Source organism: Carettochelys insculpta, chromosome 3 (assembly GCF_033958435.1).
Source record: "Carettochelys insculpta isolate YL-2023 chromosome 3, ASM3395843v1, whole genome shotgun sequence".
NCBI classification, from domain to species: Eukaryota; Metazoa; Chordata; order Testudines; family Carettochelyidae; genus Carettochelys; species Carettochelys insculpta.
Window position 1 is genome coordinate 5,744,656 of NC_134139.1, and position 20,133 is coordinate 5,764,788.

Genomic DNA, 20,133 nt, shown 5'->3' on the forward strand with positions numbered 1-20,133 from the left:
ACAAACACCTACAGGATCTCTACCAAGCACTCTTGAAACTGCAATACCCACCTGAGGAAGTGAAAAAATGGATCAACAGAGCCAGACGTGTTCCACGAAGCCTCTTACTACAGGACAAGCCCAAGAGAGAAACCAACAGAACACCACTAGCCATCACCTACAGTCCTCAGCTAAAACATCTACAGCGCAACATCAGGGATTTACAACCCATCCTGGACAATGATCCCCCACTTTCACAGGCCTTGGGAGGCAGACCAGTCCTTGCCCACAGACAACCTGCCAACCTGAAGCAAATCCTAACCAGCAACTATACACCACACCACAGTCACTAACTCAGGGACCCATCCACGCAACAAACCTCGTTGCCAGCTCTGCCCACATAACTACATCAGCAACACCATTACAGGACCTAACCAGATCAGCCACACCATCGCGGGTTCATTCAGCTGCACATCAACCAATATAATTTATGCCATCATGTGCCAGCAATTCCCCTCTGCTATATACATCGGACAAACTGGACAGTCTCTATGTAAAAGAATAAACGCACACAAATCAGATATCAGAAATGGCAATATACAAAAACCCATAGGAGAGCACTTCAATCTCCCAGGCCACACAGTAGCAGACTTAAAAGTAGCTATCCTATAGCAAAGAAATTTCAGGACCAGACTCCAAAGAGAAATTTCTAAGCTACAATTCATCTGCAAATTCGACGCCCTCAGCTCAGGCTTAAACAAAGACTGTGAATGGCTGGCTAAATACAAAAGCAGCTTCCCCTCCCTTGGTGTTCACACCTCCAGATCAACTGCTGGTAGTAAGCCTCACCCTTGCTGACCGAGCTAACCTTGTTATCCCCAGCCTTGCTCTGGCTTATCTATGCCTGGCCTTGCAGATTTCGAAGACCAGCATCTGATGAAGTGAGTCTGTGCTCACGAAAGCTCATGCTCAAAACTTTTCTGTTAGTCTATAAGGTGTCACAGGACCCTTCGTTGCTGTTATCAGTGTCACTAGAATATTTCTTGGGTACTGGTAGAAACAAAGGAAGGCAACAGAATTATTCACTAAGATGACAACACAATGAGGAGAGTGGAGAGGTGGGAAAGGGAATTCTGTGTCAAGATACTAGTCTTATTTCGTTATCAGTGTTTCCTACATCACCATGCAATACAAGAAACTCTTTCAATGTGGCAACTATGTTGCTGGCAGATAAGATGCCAGCTCACACCAAGTGCTCCTGAGCCACACTAAGGGTGACAGATGCGCAACCAGAAACCAGTCTGGTCCACCTGCTCTAAGGAGGAGGGATAGCTTAGTGGTTTAAGCAGTGGCCTGCTAAACCCAGGGTTGTGAGCTCAATCCTTGAGGGGACCATTTAGGGATGGGGGCCTAATAGATTATATTTAAAAAAAAGTGGGGGAGGGCAGAGGGGTGTTTGGTCCTACAACGAGTGCAGGGGACTGGACTGGACGACCTCCCAAGATCCCTTTCAGCTCTGAGATGTGTATCTCCACGTATATTATTATTATACCATTGATGGTGATAAGAGTTAATTGTTTCAATTTTATAAAACGCTTGCATGAGGCTGCATCCTTCTGTAGGATGCTTAAAACAATACGTCCCATCTTATAAAAATAACTGACGTAATTTTATAATTGCAGAGAAAATATTTATTAAAACTATGAAACCCCATAGTCACGAGAAAAACATTACCAAGTGCGAAACATTAAAAATTTCATGGAAGAGGTGTCATCACTTCCGCACCAAATGGTGGCTTACAGACAGCAGACAAGCCAGTGTGGAACATCAGCAGACAAAATCCTTGGGTGACTGCCTCTTCCAACTCCCAGGAAGAGGATACATTCCCAAGCTCTCAGCCCTCCACAATGTCAATGTGGGGGAGGGGGGTTATCACTACAATGCTTGGAATTTGGAAACGAGAAAATTCTTAAGCATAAGCAAGGGATGTGCAAGCTGCTTCACTTGGGTCCGCCCCAAAGGGCACAGAGAGCTTGCATATTATAGCAGCTATTACTTTTTGAAAAAAAAAACAAAAAACTTATTTGTGCATGTTTATATCCACTTTAATCTTGTCAGTAACTCATTTCTTTTTGGTTGGTTAGCGACTCTAATTAATATTACAGGACTAACTACAAGCATTGCCTTTGGTCTGAAATCTGAAGTACAAGTGACCTGGGCTCCTTTGGGATGGGGAGTAACCTGAATATTGTCATGATGCTTGGCGTAGGGACATCACAAGAGTAAGCTTACCTAGATGGCAAGACAGATCAGAGTACCAACGGGCTGTCTGCAACTCCGTTTCAGTGGTTGAGGAGTTCACACTTACCACTTCACTAGCTGAAATCTAAAAATTCTATGACATGACCAGTTTGACGTCTATACCCTGTTCCCTCACAGTGTGCCTGGGGTTGCCACTTATGCTTGTGACTTTTCCGGACAGCTTGATAGACAATTCCAACGAAAAACCAGTTTCTGAAGTCTGCGAAACACTGCATAAAACCAGAAGTTCCAAAACTGGGGGCACAAAGACACTATTGTGGTATGCAAAGATCTGATACAGCCAAGGTTACAGGACCAAGAGAGGACTTTAGCCAGCAGAGGAAGTGAAGAAAGTTCTGCAAGTACCGTCTCTGCTGCCAGGACCAGTTCCAAATGCATCTCACTCCTCCTCCTGGCACACCAGTGGCAGCTACCAACTGACAATTCCACCCCTCTGCTGAGGAGGTTGGTGGGAACTTTGAGCAGACATCCACAGACTGCACCCAGGGAAACTCTGATCCCCACTCCCATACCAGTCAGAACTGTCACACACACTCACTCACAAGCAACAGAACAGCAATTGGCCCTGGGCCCTCAGCGTGCTACAAAGGCGCACAGCCTGAACAGGGGAAAATGGGTGAACCTGCACTGACAATCAGGAAGGCCAGTGCTCATGGGGTACAACATCCTGCTCTGCTCCTGACCCCATGGCCTGCCCTTCAGGGCACTCCTCTTGCACCCCTTGGAAAAGAGCAGGAGCCAGGTCCGAGCAACTGAGACAGGCTGTCTACTGCAGAAAGCAGGAGACTTCCTTGACTGCTATGTAGCGTCCTGGTCAGTCCCTCCTCCACTCCTCCCTTGTTAGCATGGCGTACCTCTAATACAAGCTATTTAAGCTGAAACTCCTAGATCATAAATGCTTTACCTCATCATCTTTCCTCTTTTTAAAAATGCTATCTTCAACTTCCCCAACAGCCAACATGATCATCTGTACACGCTGTAGGTTGACATAACCACTCTCTGTGAGGTACCCCTGCAAAGTAAGAAAACAGCTAATGCATGTGGCAAGGAGAGGAAAGACCATGACAAAATCATGACAAAAAGGTAGAAATATACCCCAGTTTTGTGCACCACGTTTTTATATATGCCAACCAGACGATCAATTGCCCCCTCCCTGTGAATAAAAGAATAAAAAAGTTAAATTTTTAGTATATAGAGCACTCACTTGCAGCCATGCTAGATATATTTACAGAAGAAAATGTAAATAAACCTTTTCATGTACATATATAGTGTGGTTTTACATACCTGATCTCCAGAGATGGCAAATGAGGAAGGAAGTCATTCCCCACGAAGAAACACATGAAGACCCAGTCATCTATGCTTCTCTCGATATCAAATGTAAAAGGCAAGCTGGCCATAGTTAGTTCTTTTTCCAAATACTACAACAACAAACAAAGACACTGTGAAGCTTGTCAGATGCTACTACAAGACAGACTTTACATAAAGCCACTTTAGAAAACAAAATATTCTCATACCTCCCGCAGCACATTTAATCGGATAAAGATAAACTCTTGTTCAGAGCCAGGAGGACAATCTGCAAACTGATCATGCTGCAATACAAAAGAACAGAGAAAAATATTCCTCACATACTGGCCCATTTTAAAAATTTCTGGATGGATATTACAGATAAGTCAAAAGGATTAAGGATAGAGATACAAGTCAAATTCCTGAAATCAGTATGATATTTTTTTCTTTTCTGTTTTTACTTTGACAAAGCTTTGACTTTTACTGGTAATTTTGCCCAACTAACTGGTAATGAAAGAGTGAGCTGATTTCAAATTTGTACCACAATAAAGGGTCAGCACTGTTTTTTTACTTATCAATGGAATTACCTGATTTTTTATTATTGCTACTGTACTTCAACACACAAAACACATCTGTGAACATTTAACTTATTGCAGCTGAGCTTACAATTGAACTACTGCAAACATAAAACTCTTACCTCTCCTTGTTTCTCTCTTGGTAAACCTTGACAATCCTTAACCTCATGTCCAAACTGATTACAAAGACCACAAGGTTTGGGTTTATTCGGTTTAAATTCTTCTCTAATTATAGTAAAGTTTGGTTCATGGGTAGCTAGTCCAAGCATGATCAGATCAGCTAGTAACCAGAGCAAAAAAGAAAAGTAATAAAAATCAGGCATGTGTTCACATACGAGTTAAAGAACCAAGTGTCTTCAATTTCCAGCAACTGTGAGCAAGGCACGTGGATGCACGCAGTACATTTTGAAATACTGTCGTATAAAAATCAGTGTCATTCAATACTATGGATATAAACTAGTTCTTCAGCTATGAATATTAAGATCTTGCCCATCCAGAAGTAAAATAGAGCCTCCAAAAGTGCATTAACCAATCCTTTGGATACTTCAATTACATGCACTGTCCTTCGCATTTTGCTTATTCACCATCTAGAAGCTGACAGTAGAAGAAAACTCAATCAACAGCCCTACTGGTAACATAGGAGGAGGACAACTTACCATCAGCTCCGCATAAACAATGATGAGTGTTTGGGTCATGGTTTGGTTGAGCTAAACAAAAGGAAAGTAACTGTGGTCAAATCAAGCTATTATATATGGAATTGTGTCAAGTCTTCTGAAAACACATTATGAACACTGTGTACCATAAATATGTACACATTTTAATTAACTCACCTCTCTGTCTTCTGATATAATCCATGATTTTGTGTTCTCCTTCACCAGGAACACTAGCATCAGATAAAATAACCTGTAAAAGGTTTAGAGCTATGTCAACATTTGAGTGACAACAGTACAGTAAAAAAAAAAAAGCAGTAATCATTTAAGAATCATCATGTCTTGACCATCTGAATGCCAAACACTTGAAAAACCATTTAGTAATTTCACCTAAAATTGCCTTTATTTCATAGTCATTGCACCCAATTCAAGAGCCACTTGTTACTTGTACATTACTTAAAAAACAAAACAAAAAAAATTACCAGTTCTATTCAAACACTACGTTAACTTCACATCATGGTGTATTGTCTAAAATTATTAGGAGAGACCTTTTTGTAAAGTATCCCAGCTTTTCTAAGCAAGTTTAAAATTCAGACAAAAGTTACACTGGATAACGTGCACAAAATCCCTGCCCCTCCCCAACCCCTAACCTCCTTTAGAGCTCTGGACTCTCAGATGCTCAGGCACCACCATGATGAAACTACATAAGTACCCAGAAAGACCAACAGTGGAGTTCACAAACCGAGTTGCTTATGGAGGGAACTGTCTCTCCTCCCAGCCCTATTTTAATAGCCCATTTATGGAAAATGGAATAGTCAACAGTTTCTGAAGAGGCTGAATGCTCTGTCCTTCCAACACAGAGTAAATGCAATTTTTATGAGCCAGCGAAAAGACTTAATAGTAAAAACAAAGCTAATAAAAATGACAGCAATAATTTTTGTTGCGTCATATTGTCTTATTCTCCATTCACTTGCAATACAAGAGACAAAGAACTCAGGCATGCAACCTACACAAGACAGAACACAAGTTAAAAATCCAATATATTGGGGCAGGAGAGGGAAGCACACATTCTGTACTCAGATGGTTTTCCCCAAAGAAAAACATTCTTATACTTCTAACTCATATCTTTAGAGGCACTGTACCTTTGCTTCCAGTATAAAATCCTATTACTGTGATCCTTAAAACACCATTTTTATATAAAATCAAACAAACGTCTTTACTGGATGGTGTTAAGATGAAATTTCACTCTTGGGTGAAAAATCGTATTGTGTAAGTTACCCCCATCTGCAATAACGCCAGAGTGCTAGGAGACAAGGCTAATCTACTCTTTAAATTTACACTGTTCAATCATACTATAGTTCAGACAAATACAACCACCTAATTTTCTTGAGTATTAAAGTGTGAAACTTACTGTCAAATTTTTCCACCCTGGGTCATTGTTTAAACGATCAGCAACATAATAGCGAAGGCATTTAGCAAGATTGTCCATAAACTCGGTTCCCTAAAAAGTGATTGAAGAAAATAAATTAACCCATCATTTAGGTGTTAGCCATAGCTGGTAAAAGTACAAGACTACTTACTGGTGTAATACAATTGCTGTCAAATCTCTCTTTCACTTCTTCTGGGGGAAGAAAGCCACCTACAGAAAGAGATTTAACACAACGCATCAAAAATAAATCAGAAGAAATTAAAGCCACTGTTGCAGGAAAAAAACATAGCTTATCTGACAGAGTGGTCAAAAGCCACAAGACACACTAAAAGCTATTTTTGTTTCCTACACCGTAACAAGTTACTGTTTCCAGATCTGAAGTGGGTCTGCCCCAGGAAAACTCATCACCTAATAAATTATTTTGTTAGTCTTTAAAATGCTACATGACTGCTTTTTTGTAGAACATATAAGGACAAATCAGAGGTACATGGGAGAAAGAAGGGCCATCTGCCTTTTGCACAATGCGTTTCAGGATACTACATGGAGGATCCAATAGCTGTCAATTTACTGCATCTGCATAGACACAATAAATCAATCTCGGAGCATTCTTCTGTTGATGTAGGTACTTCAAAAGCAAAAGAAGAGTAGCAGGTGTCAATGGAAGGAGCTGTCTCTATCAACGTTACTCCACACAAGATGCCACAGTAAGTATATTGTCTTCAGCTATGCTATTTGCATAGCTGAAGTTGCATAGATTAGATAGATGACGGGAGTTAGTACAGACAAAGCCTTAGACTGGAAGCTCACTGGAGTAAGGATGTATTTTTAAAAGTTACTATGCTATGCTACACTACATCTATGGCACAGCATACATGGAAAAACAGGCAGTAAATCGTACATTCTGCTGTATTATCTAGACGCTGCTACAGTTAAAAACCACGTCCATTTCAAAACAAGACGCCACTAACACGTAAATCCATCAGTTACTGAGTGCCTCATACCCAATGCTAAACATCTGTACCTTTTGCCAAAACTTCTTGTCTTACTCTTTGCTTCTCTTCTGCACTTTCCACTCCTTCCTTTGATGCTCTGAATCTTCTGGATCTTTGCTGATTCATTTTTGCACGGGGAGCCTAAAGTGTACATCAAAGTATTTTACTCAACATTGTATTTTAGGGTTTTTCACTTATCCACTCAGTTGTTTTCTTTGACTTGATACAGCTCTGGGGTTATTTAGACAATACATTATGTAAAAGTTTTACATCTTTACAGCCGCCACCCCCCCCCCCCCACCTTCTTCCACATTCTCTCTTCCTCTAAATGAATTCCTGTAGTTGTAAGTCCTCAGGAAGCCAGCACTGATATCACTGAATCCTTTCCCTGAACTAACATCTGAGCAAGTTGTTTGATCTTCAAAAATGGAGCAGGAAAAAAATGAGGATTCTTGGTCTTCACTACTGGCTGATAAAGTCAGGTGGAAATGAAGTACGCTCTCCTGGAAACTTCTGAAATGTCACAGTGGTCTGCCAGCTCCACTACTGTTGTAGCAACTTCAAGCTACTAGTAAGAACTCAGGATTTCCTGACTCACTCATGTGGTCTAGGACAGGGGTCTGCAACCTGAGGCTACAGGGCCACAGGTGGCTCTTTTAAGGACTTTTTTGTGGCTCCTGATTCTACAATTGCAAAGTTAAAAAACCTTCCGATTCTTTTCGATAAACGGTGAACATCTAAAAGCTCAAAAACAAACAACTCATATCTAAATAGCAAATGTTCTGTTATCTTGAAATGTTGGATAACTTCCCCCTAATGTCCTCCAGAGAGAGGGAAGGTTCAGGAGTGAAACTCAGGAAGACAGTGGCACAAACAGAATGTGTAAAAAAAGTTTGTGAATGTCCTGCAGTAAACATGCATCTCCTTACAAAGCGTTGCGTGTGCGCGCTGCTCTTAAAATCGGGGTTACAAAAAGTATGGTTGATGTGAGCATCTCATATTCACACGCAATGCAGCCCTCGAATTATTGAGTTTTTTACCTTCTTGCTATTTGGCTGCTGACCCCTGGTATAGGATAAAGTTACTAGGACTTCAAAATAAAGCCTTAATACCTCCAGTGTTAAAACACAGAAGAAGTATAAGGCTTCTGACCACTCAGATTTCAACCATCCTTTTAAGCGGGGGGAAACACAGTCTTTTAGCCGCCCATATGGATCAATATCCTGAAGAAGGCTATCAGCCCTAGAAGTCTTAGAGCTGTGGTGTCCAATACATTCATCGCTTGTCACATGGCGAACAGCACAGTGCAGTGTGGCAATTCCAGCTGCGGAGCTGCATGCGGCTTTTGGAGCCGTTAAAAGTGGCTCCTCCGAGAGCCAGATGCGAGTGACATCAGCCCGCACACATGCTCCACCCCAATGGGAGAAGCGTGTGGTGGCTCCAGCTCTGGCAGCAGCTCCCGCTCCAGCCACTGCGGCCCCAGTGGCCCCTCCAGTCATTCCTCCAGCCAGAGCAGCTTTGGTGAGTCTCTGGCATTGGGGTTGCCTGACTCTGGCAAAGGGCATTTATTTGGAGGGTGCTGAGGGAGGCTATGGTGAACATAAAAAGATGACAACCACAAGTGTGGGCAATCTTTCAATTCCCATTGGACACCACTGTCTTAGAGCATGAAGGGGAACCAGTAAATCCAGCATCCTTCCCACCTTTAAGTGGCCAAGAGCTCCTAAACAGCACCTAATTGATGAACGCTGCTCCAAGCTCTTTTGCCATTCAGAACTACACTTCTAGTCTTTTGGGGATTGCCCTTCCTTTTAGATAGGGAGACTGTATTAAAGTAGCAGATCCCTCCTCCGCCCCTCACAAAGGACAAACTCCTCTAGTCTGAAGGCATAACTTGTATCTCAACTTCCTCACTCCTTTCCAGGCATTCATCTCCTAAAAAAAGCCACCAAAAACAGTCTCTCCCCAATTACAGACAGAAGCAATAGGCTGGATGCAAGAAACTTCTACTGCTATCAAGTTTTTACTGCTGCTACTTTCTCGTTCCCAAGAAATGGGGAGTACTGAAGGTCCATAGCTCCAATTTCTAGAAGAATATTTTTGGAATATCCATTGCAAAACTACAGTGCTAGAGTCTAAATGTTTCATTTTTCAAGGTCTTAGTTATTCCACAAAGCTTAATTTGAGACTGGATAACCCTGTGTACTGATTGGCCTCTTCCTAGCAAAAATAAGTGTTTGCAATGTTAATGTGACAATACATTCTCTCCCTTCTCTAAGACTGGTTTGAGTTCTTGATCTGATACATAGAGAGACATGGAAAATATGCCCAAGCATGCACAAAATTCCTGAAGTTCAGAATCTGAACTCCTAGTATAATGTTTTCTCCTTTTGTAGTAAAAATTTCAGCTCCAGAGATGACCCAAAAGCAATGCATTCTCTTGAATCAAGAAGCAGACACCAACTTCCTCTATTTTTACCTCACCTCCCTCTAGACCTCCAGCTGCTTGGCTGGGCACCTGCCAATCAGTGTCCTCTATGCCTCTAGGCTTACTCATGCCTTGATTGCTAGTTTTATCAGGACTTAGTCACCACATTCCCTGTGAAGCACCCCAAGATAAGATCTTCAGAAATGGAGCAAAAATGGAAGAGCCCATTTTGAGGGGACAAAGATGGTTTGCAGAGCACAAGGCTGAGATGGTGAACCAAGCTGTTCACTTAAACCATTCACTGGCTAACAGAGAACACCAGTGTTCTAACTGAACTGCAAGGACCTCAATCAGCAAAAGTGTTTTAATGAAATGTTGCCCATGTTTGGCTATTTCAAGAAAATGTGTTCCCTTGCCCAAAAAAAAACAGGCAAGGCTCTAGTATTTTCTACTCTACCAGATCGAAGGGCTAACTTTACTTCTGGTGTTTTGGGGTCTCTAAAAGGCACAGCAATGCATGCTTGTGTTAGTGCTTTGCCATAGGAATACAGAGATTACAACAAATGACCCTGGAAGCCAGAAGAAAAATATTCCACACATTGGTAATGTTGGGATGTTCTAGGGGACAGCATTACCAATGAGCTTGATCAAGATGATGCTTCTTAGCAACTTCCTCGAAGGAAGACCCAGAGGGATCATGTGACCAGTCTGATAAAATCATTTACTTCCAGATTACCATGATGAATGAGGTCTGGAAATTCCTCTTGCCCCCGCCTCCACCCACCAGGCGTGACCCTCTACCTTTGGCTATCCCTCATAGATCTTGGCCACCTCTCTGTTTCTTTATGGGGATGAGGTGAAAGCAGAATGAATTCCAGATACAAATCTACCCTAGTATGACCAAGGACCGCCTGTGTGTCTCCTGAAGCTTCTGCCAATTAGTCATAGTACAATAGACTCTCAAAGTTACGTGGGGGTCGCGTTCCTCGCAGCCCCTGCGTAACTTAAATTTTGCACAGGTCAGGGGAGACAGGAACCAGGCAGCAGCCTAGTTTCTGGCTCCCTTAGGCTTGCAGGAGCCAGGAAACCGACTAGTCCACCAGGGCTGGTCAGTTTCCTGGCTCCCAGAGTCCCAGGGAGTGGGAACAAGGTGGCAGCCTGGTTCCCATCTCCCTGCAGCTTGTGGGACCCAGAAAAACTGACCAGCACATGGCAGGTCAGTTTCCCGGATCCCACCAGCACAGGGGAGCTGGCAAGCAGGCTTGGTTCTTGTCTCCCCGCCACTAGCAGGACCTGGGAAACTGACGAGCCATGTGCTCATCAGCTTCCTGAGTCCCACAAGCAGGGAGTAGACGTGTGTGGGGGAGAGCTGGGAACCAAGCGGCAGCCTGGTTGTGCCTCACTGACCCCAGGTGTCCCATGCAGAAAGGAGGAGCAGTCTCCTATAATGCATCTTATTATTTTCCTCATGAACCCCAAACTATTATTTAATAATGCATTGATCAAAGACGTTAGTTAATGCATCATTGCCAAAGTTGATCGGATACATATAGGCTGTGTCTACACTAGCTCCCAAGTTCGAAGGGCGCATGGTAAGTAGGGTGTTGGGAGATTACAAATGAAGTGCTGCAGTGCATATGCAGCACTTCATTAAGCTATTTCTCCCCCACGGCAACTTCAAAGTGTTAAACTTCGAAGTGCCGGCTTGCGTGTAGCTGCAGCTCACCCGCTGGTACTTCGAAGTGCTCGGGCTACTTCAAAGTCCCTTTACTCCTCAAAAAAACTTTTTTTTTTATATCTGCTAAATTTTAAGTGTCCACACAGAGTTTCTGATCTTTCATAGCCTTCTAACTGTGCAAACTGCCCATCATTTCATAGATTCATAAGACTTAAGACCAGAAGGGACCAGTAGACTGGCCCTTATTTACAAAGGGCTCGTGCTCCAAGGAAGCAAAGCAGAGGCTATTCCACACAACCCTCCATCCAGATATAATACAGTAAACAATAAAGCTTTTCTTATTATTTCTTATTTTCTTGGCATATCCCAAGCTGAAGTCTTAATTTTGTGTCTGGTAATCGAAACAACAGGTATTAAACGAAAAGCTAAACTTCATTTAGCAATAGCTTATGGAAGTAGAGAGCATTAACCTTAGCAGTCAAGCATTACATGGAATCAAAACAAACATTTCAGTACTTACCACTCCATCTATTGCCATGTAGAGAAGCCGTCTTGGTCTGACAATATTGAAAAGTCTGTCAATGTACTCAAAAATGGCAACCATCATTTCGTCTTCATTTTTGGGAGCTGGCCTATAATTTGACAAGACATCCAGTTAAGGTTCCAACAGAAGGGAGGGAGAGGCATGGCTTAGTGGTTTGAGCATAGGCCTTCTGAACCCAGGGTTGGGAGCTCAATCTTTGAGGGAGGCCATTTAATGATCTGGGGCAAATAGATTTTATTTAAAAAAAAAAGAAAGCCAGGGTAGGGGGCGGAAATAGTGCTTGGTCCTGACAGGCGGGCAGGGGACTAGACTCTATCTTCCGAGGTCTCTTCCAGCTCTATGAGATGTGTATAATACAAGCTACATATGAAGGGACAAAAGAATCACTTACTTGTCCTCGGGATGTGTACATGGATGGATAATACCATTCATATCCAAATATAGATTATCAAACTCTACTTCATTGGGATTCGGCTTGCTGGTATCAACCGGAATTTTGATTCCATTGCATTCTTTAGGCTGAGAACACAACAACAAGCCCTTTCGGTATTTGCCATATGTGCAACAGTTTTATTTTCAAACAGGCTTCAAACACACCACACCCAAATTATATTTAAAAAAAAAATACGAAGGAGCAAATAACTGTAGAACATCAGCCCACAACTTCATTACAAATAGACCACATCTACATTACAATACAGAATTTGTTTAAAATGGTCCTCTAGGCAAACATGTAAAGCTGTATGTCCACACAGAAAAGAAATAACACGCTCCCACTATGATTAGATAACATAACCAAGTTTTAGCCAGGGTTAAAACATTGTTTTTCAACATATTTTTATTCTTCCTCTCTCCCCCCCCCCGCCCCACAAGAGCAAGAATGATGTTGCCAAAGACAATGTTGTATGGCCAGCATGACTGTATGTGGCTTGATTGCTGAAGGGGCCTGTCTTGGGTTATAATCAATAGTAGGTTTTACAGTGTTCGTCCCGTTTTAGTCTTTAAAATGAGCCAGTCCATCGTTTGCCTAAAATTTAGCCAAAGGTGGGCACTTTATTTTTCCAATATTAAATATTTAGAGAACAGACATACTAGGCCAGACCAGTGATCCATCTTGCCCAGTTATCCTGCCTTCCGATAGCGGACAATGCCAGGGTGATTGAGGGAATGAACAGAACAGGAAATTGTCAAGTGAAATATCATCCCATTTCACCCACTAACAACTTCTGGCAAATACAGGCTAAGGACACTCAGAGCAAATGTTGTATCCCTGTCCAGCCTGGCCAACAGCCCCTTTTGGCTTTAACCCGGTATCTATTAATTTCATGGGGTGACTCCCAGCTGTCATGGGGGGAGAGAGAGAATTTTATTTGATAAATTTGCTCACCTTGATAATAAAAACATGAAGTATTTTATTTGATAAATTTGTTCTCCTTGATAATTTTTTCTGATTTGTCAACTTTGATTACTGTTTTTGGTTCCCTATGCCTTAAATATTGAGTTTGTTCTGGTCTGGCTATGGTCTGAAGAAGTGGGTCTGTCCCACGAAAGCTCACCTAATAAATTATTTTGTTAGTCTTTAAAGAACTACTTGACTGCTTTTTTGTTTTGATAGGAATAAATGAGGGCAGTTATTAGTGGTCATTCTGTGGATTCTTAAACTCATGTGGCATCACTCAGTAGTCGGTAAGAACCTTTACCACATTTTTTCTGAAGGCAAAAAAGTAATTATCCCTGATTACGCACTTAAATAAAATCAGTTTCCCAGATCTTTGATGTTTCTGGATAAGACTTCACATTAACTGTATAGGTTGAAGCTCTCTAGTTCAGCTATCTTGGGACCTGACCAGTGCCAAACCATAGAATTTGCCAAGCCATAGAGGTCAATATTGCCTGGCACAGGGAAGATGCAGGCGGACATAAAACCACTCCCTCTAATCCCCGCCTCCAGAGCCAGACCGCTCTCTCCCAGGGCCCAAATGGAGTCATTGCAGCTCCAGACTCTGCCACTGCTGCCTCCTCTGAGGGTCCCTGCCCTGCCACTGCTAAAAATAACTGAACTAAATTCAGTTGGTTTAATGGCCAGCAGGGCGGCGGGAGGGATCCGTCCACTAAACCAACTGGATTCCGTTCTATGGTTTCAGTGGCGACAGGGCAGGGAGCCGCAAGGGGAGGCAGTGAGGGCAGCATCTAGAGCATGGTTTCCCAAACTGCAGGGGCATGAAGAAATTCCGGGGACGTGCAAGGTGACCCAGCCCTCCCACCCCAAGAAAGAGCCGGCTGTTGCTTCTGGATCTCAGCCCCTGCCATTTTACGTGAGCAACCTGGTGCAGCCGCTATAAAAAGCGGGCAGCTGGCAAAGACCCATGTGGAGCTAGCTGCCTCCTGCAAAGGTGAGTGTGAGCTGGCAGAGGATGAGGATGGGTTAGATAGGGGGCTGGAGGCACCTGTCTTTGGGGAAGGACAGAGGATTGCTTGGGTGGGCAGCTTGCAGGGCTCATGGAGCTAGGGCAGCTGGCCCTGGCATTGCAGGGCTTGGACTGGCAGGCAGACAGCTGCCCCATGGCTCAGGCTGGCAGCTGGGGTAGCTGGTTGGTGGGAGGCTGGCCCTGGCAGCATGGGGCTCAGGTGCTGGTGGGTGGGCAGCTGGTCACAGCTTGCAGAGCTCAGGCAGCTGGCGGGGGGCGTGTGGCTGGCCCTGGCAGTAAGGGACTCCAGTGGCTGGCAGGCGGGTGGCTGGCCCTACCAATTTGGGCTCAGCTGGCTCAGGCAGCCAGCTCTGGCAGCACAGGGCTTGGGTGGCTGGTGTGGGCACCTCTAGCAGCTGGTATGGAGCTCAGGCATCTTGTCATCTGGGGTTGTACCAGGCACCCGCAAGGGGCCAAGAAAAAATATTCATGTTTAAATTTAAACATAAATAACATTTTTATATCAAGCCTTTGTGTTTAACAAAAAATTCAATTTGTAATTTAAAATAAAGGGTGGTTGGATGATTGTAAAGAAGAGATGGGGGGAGTGTGAGGGTTTCTCAAAAATCAAAAGGGTTGCGTGATGCCAAAAAGTTTGGGAACCACTGATCTAGAGCCACAAATTACTCCTTAAAGGGCCACATGCGACTTGGGAACCACAGGTTGTCAACCCCTAGTCTAGCACATTACCAGCACTTCCACTGCTTACTGGGCTCTTAGAAGACATTTAGGGGTAAATTACAGCACCGAACACTGAGAGCCAGAACTGGTGGCTGTAAACAAACTTTATGGGACTGAGGGAAACTTGATCACACCCATGACAAGTGGACACCCAGGTAACTAAAATCATACTGGACCACAGATGTTGCCAGACCAAAGACTGCCAGACTAGAGAAGTTCAACCTGTATTACCAGAGTCCAGTAGCGAAGTGAAAGCAGAGAACAACTGCAATGAGAAAAGGTGAAGATCATAGATCGCCATCCAGGTCCAGAAGAACTTGTGCTCCAATTTTAAAGGCCAAAAAAGAATATTGCTTCACATCCCTCACAGGTAGTCCATATTCATGATGATAAATAATTATGCCAATATTTGCTCTTGAAGCAAGAATCAATGTTTTTAAAAAAATAAAGAAATCTGGTATTAAAGATATATAATCAAGATAATAAAACATCTGCCTTTAAGCCAGTTTTCTGTCTCTGATTCTTCCTTTTATTATGAAACCAGATCAGTTAAGGTACACTTCAGACTATTAGACTAATAAAATAAGATTATAGAATACAGATTATTAAGGAAAAAAATCAGATACACTGATAGGGTTTGTTAGCCACATTTATGGTTTATGCTAACTTTGAACAAATACTTATTGTAATAAAAGTTTTCTAGTCAACCAAGAGCTTCACTTCAAAATACAAATAATATTCATTCTGATTGTATAATGGGACAAGACAGTTGCCTTCTCTCCAGTTCCGTTTACTCTTCCAAATCTCTCACTGCAGCTAACTGATTCATGCATGGAAGGTTTACAGCTGCAAGATATGGAACACAAAATTGCCCTCAACCGACATTTTGCTTCACCTTCAATACTGTATTTTGCTGATATTCGGACTCTTAAAATATTTTCTAAAGCAGATTGGTTTATAACTTTACCCTTCAATGCCCATATAACCAATACCCCACCGTCAAATTTTCAATGAAAGAGTCTTGCAATGGATTGAAGTATCTGTGAATGTCATCTCATACAATATAACTAAATTGTTCACAGAACCTCTTTTGAAACAATTGAAAACAGATCCCCAGATACGACACTCCAACTGTCGCTTTATTAGGTCATGTGAATTTGATTAACATTCTCCTGAGGATTGTGTAGTATTTTCAAGTTCTTCCTTTTATTCTTTCTGCTTCATTTAAGATTAACAAGTTTTTCCTCTTTCTTTTTAAAGAAAAATCTACTACTAAATAGTCCAAAAAGAGAGATGCTTCCACAAGATCCAACTGAAATTTCAAGCTTATGGCTGGATTTAGACACCAACAATCACAATACATATACTTCATTCTATATAGCGTCCCATGGAAAACAGGATTTATTCATAGAGTAAGTCATCATGTTCTTAAATTGAATAAGGATCTGAGTTCTAGTTTATGGCACATTTAATGTGTCCATAAGAAGTTTAAAATTCAAAAATGATCTGAAGGAACAGGAAGAAATTCAGTAAGGACAAATGCAAATACTCAACTCACGAAGGCTCAAATCAATTGCACAAACAGAAAACGGGAAATGACAACCTATGAAGGAGTACTGCAAAAAGGGATTGGGAGGTCTTAATGCTAGAGGAGACAGTGGGAGTAACAATGCTGACAAAGAAAAATACACTTCTTACAACACTCCTGCTAAAACATCCCTGAAAGACACAAAAAATAATTCTTCTGTTATGCTCCCTTCTAATTCAGACACAACTGGAATACAGTCTCCAGTTCTGGGTACCCACATTTCACGAAATGTGGAAAAATTGGAGAAAACCCTGTGAAGAGCAACAAAAATAACTAAGTCTCAAAATGATGACCTATAAGGAAAACTGGGGAAAAAAGGGGTTTGTTGAGTTTGGAAAAGAGAAGACTAAGAGGAGACACGACAATAGTTTTCAAGTACATGTATGGTTGCTACGAGAAAGAGGGAGACAAAATTGTTAACTCTACCTCTCAGGATAGGACAAGCAGCAACGGGCTTAAATTGCAGCCAAGGCAGTTTAGGGTGGACATTAGGAAAAACACTAGAATAGACTGCACAGAGCTTGTCGAGGTCAGGGGTTGGCAAGATCCAGCCTGCCAAACCTTCCGAACCTGCCCACCACAATTCTTTGGGCCACCAATGTCCCAGGACCCACTGGGACCTTCAGGCAGGCTCCCTGCCTGCCACACTGCAGCACTTCACTCAAAGCAGCTGCTTGCTAGAGCCATGCGTACATCTCTGCCGCACACCCTACGTGAGGGGGGTCTTGCATGCTGCTCCCTTGCCTAGCACAATCTTACAGCTCCCATTGGTCAGAAAATGGCGAATGGGAGCTACCGGGGCCATGCTTGCAGGTGTGTGCAGCTTGCAAAGTCCTCTCCTCCCAGCGGACAAGGGGCATGCGGTAAAAGATGCACATGGTCCCAGCAGCCAGCCACTCTGAGTGGCGTACAAGGGTGCTGCAGGCTCAGAGACTGAGTGAAGGTCTCCCTGGGCTGCTGGCTGGGAGCGAGCCTGCACCAGGCACCCCTCCTCCTCCCTCTGCCCTACCCCTCAACTCCATGCCCTGAGTCACCAGCCAAACATTCTGCCTCCGGACAGGATTTTCTCCTGCACCCCTACTCCCTCTCAGAACCTGTGCCCTCTCAGGCACTCAATCCCCACCCCTAAGCTCCCCTCTGCCCCCAAACTCCATTAACACAAAAGACTGCAGCCTGGACCACTTACAAATTCTTGGCACTCCCCTCAGCATCAAAATTATTGCCCACCCCCACCTAGAAACTACTCATTCCTAATGTGTGTCAGGGACTAGACTAGATGACCTCTCACGGTCCCTTCTTACCCTACAATGCTAGGTTCTCCCAAGCAATGACTTCAAAAAACTGAAGTGTGGTCCCACACATTCACCCCCTCGCAATTATAAACTCATCAGAGAGCTGTCCAATTTTATACCTGAATACGAACATTGTCGTTTCTATGATTTCCCATTTTATTTTACTCTTACACAGATATTTGAGCAAAGGAAAATAGCTTTAATGATTTATACACAAAGTCTGCTCTCATTAGTATGCTAAAAGCCATACACAATCAGGAAATATAGGATTAAGGATTAAAAAGATAGCAAAATCAAGTACTGTCACATTAGGAAATGGCAGAATGAACATTACCCATGCAACCTTAATTCGAGGCGTGTGTATGAATTAGAACAGTCTCATTAAATGCAGAAGTGACTTCCTGTGAAAAGTCTGAGTGTGACTTATGCAGCACCACTCAGGAACTCTGTGATAGGGCCAGGGACAGAATCCTAGTCTGTAGCGCAGCGTTCAACTGCACTAAACCACAGGGACTATCGCCTCCTTCCTGCAATCCTTGCCTCATTCGCCCCAAATTTTCAACTTCTGCAATAAAAAAAGGCAGAAAGCCTCTGGAAAACAGACTCCTCCTTTCCCACCCTACTCACTCAATGAACTCAGGGCCCTGTTTGGTTTAAAAATGAGCGCAAGAGAGATCTTGTAAGACTACCATAATGTGTATGCACAAGGGACCAAATTAAAGTTGTGCAAGAAACATTCACTTTGGCATTTCCTAATTTGAGTGCTTGACTTTTGTACTCCTTTTTAATCCTTGAGAGTGTTTTCTCATTTATCATTTCGTTTATTTATGAAAGCAATCTTAACATTAAAGGGTTTTTTTTTTGCTTGTGAATTGCCTTCCTTTAATAAAATTCTCTTAGACAAGTGCTATTTAACGAGACACTACTTAGAGATGTCATCTTCAATATGCATTTACTGTCATTATCTTTGCATCTGAATGCATTATACTGTGCATCTGAAGAAGTGAGTTAACTCACGAAAGCTCATGCTCTAAACTTTTCTGTTAGTCTATAAGGTGCCACAGGACCCTTCATTGCTGCTACAGATCCAGACTAACACGGCTACCCCTCTGATACTTGTCATTATCTTTGTGAAGTTCATTTGACAAGAATAGTGAAAACCACCAATTACATATTAGGAACCTGAAAGTGGCTCCTGTTCCAATCCAAGAAAAGGGAAAGGAGACGCGTTGCTCAAGTTCTGATACTGAAGCAAGAATAGCTACAGTTTCTGGCCCTTCATCTACAACAAGGGTGGGGAAAATTCAGGCACCAAGCCTTTGGGAACTGGCCTGCCATAACCCTTGGTCTGGCTCCCAGCCAGCTACAGCCCCAGGCCACTCAAAGTGGCCAGCTGCTGGGGGCAGGTGTCTCTCTGTGCCACCCCCCGCCTTGCAGTGGTGCAAGGGACACTTTGCATGGTGTCCCTGGCCCCAGCACAATCCTCACAACCCCCACTTGCCTGACACCAGTCAATGAGAGCTGCCTGGTTTGTCCCTGAGGCGTGCAGCCCAGAGAGGCACCTGGCTCCACCTGCCATGAGTGGCCTGAGGCTGTGGCAGGCAGGGAGCTGGCCCATGAGTCCTGCTGAGCTGCTGACCAGGAGCCACTTCAGTAAGTGTGTCTCACAGCCCACATCTAGCACCCCATACCCTTCTGCACCCCAACTCTGTGACCCAGATCACCACTCTCCTGCCCCAGGTCACCACACAAGCCCTTTGCATCCTCCTGCATGCCTACCTCTGGTCACAACTCCTTTCAAGATTCTGCACCCCCTCTTATATCTCTCCCCCATATCAGAGTCTCTCCTGTACCCAAACCTTTCCCAGACCCTGAACTCTCTCCTGCATACAAATTCTCTGTCCCAGGTCACATCCGCCTTCACCAACCTCCACCCCAACCCCTGCATCTCCTCCAGTAACACTGAAGCATGAGGCACACGATCACTTACAAAATTCTTGGAATGACTCCTCTGCAAAAATTTTTGCACTTCCCCCTACCCCCCGCAACGTAAAAAACAAGTACATGTGGTCAACTCAAGCAACTGAGTAGAGGAACATTAATACTGCCTACCCTGCCATTGACAGAAAAAAATCGTTGGGCAAAATATTCATCATCAAGCTACTGAATCTTCCATTTAAACATTAGAAGAGTAAAACTGACATGTAGGAGTGCATAAAACAC

General features: G+C 43.3%; 1 protein-coding gene across 1 annotated transcript in view; it reads right to left on the minus strand.

The window, feature by feature from the left end:
- The window catches only part of XRN2 (5'-3' exoribonuclease 2), a 100,025-nt gene that overhangs the window by 77,530 nt on the left and 2,362 nt on the right, over positions 1-20,133 (minus strand). Inside the window, exons 2-13 of the mRNA XM_074989293.1 lie at positions 12,273-12,400; positions 11,858-11,969; positions 7,261-7,372; positions 6,391-6,449; positions 6,222-6,311; positions 4,991-5,063; positions 4,817-4,867; positions 4,283-4,440; positions 3,816-3,890; positions 3,586-3,719; positions 3,397-3,454; positions 3,206-3,313 (exon numbers count right to left, since the gene is read on the minus strand). Coding sequence (XP_074845394.1) covers positions 3,206-3,313; positions 3,397-3,454; positions 3,586-3,719; positions 3,816-3,890; positions 4,283-4,440; positions 4,817-4,867; positions 4,991-5,063; positions 6,222-6,311; positions 6,391-6,449; positions 7,261-7,372; positions 11,858-11,969; positions 12,273-12,400 — 1,158 coding nt within the window. The remainder of the gene's footprint in view (positions 1-3,205; positions 3,314-3,396; positions 3,455-3,585; positions 3,720-3,815; positions 3,891-4,282; positions 4,441-4,816; positions 4,868-4,990; positions 5,064-6,221; positions 6,312-6,390; positions 6,450-7,260; positions 7,373-11,857; positions 11,970-12,272; positions 12,401-20,133) is intronic.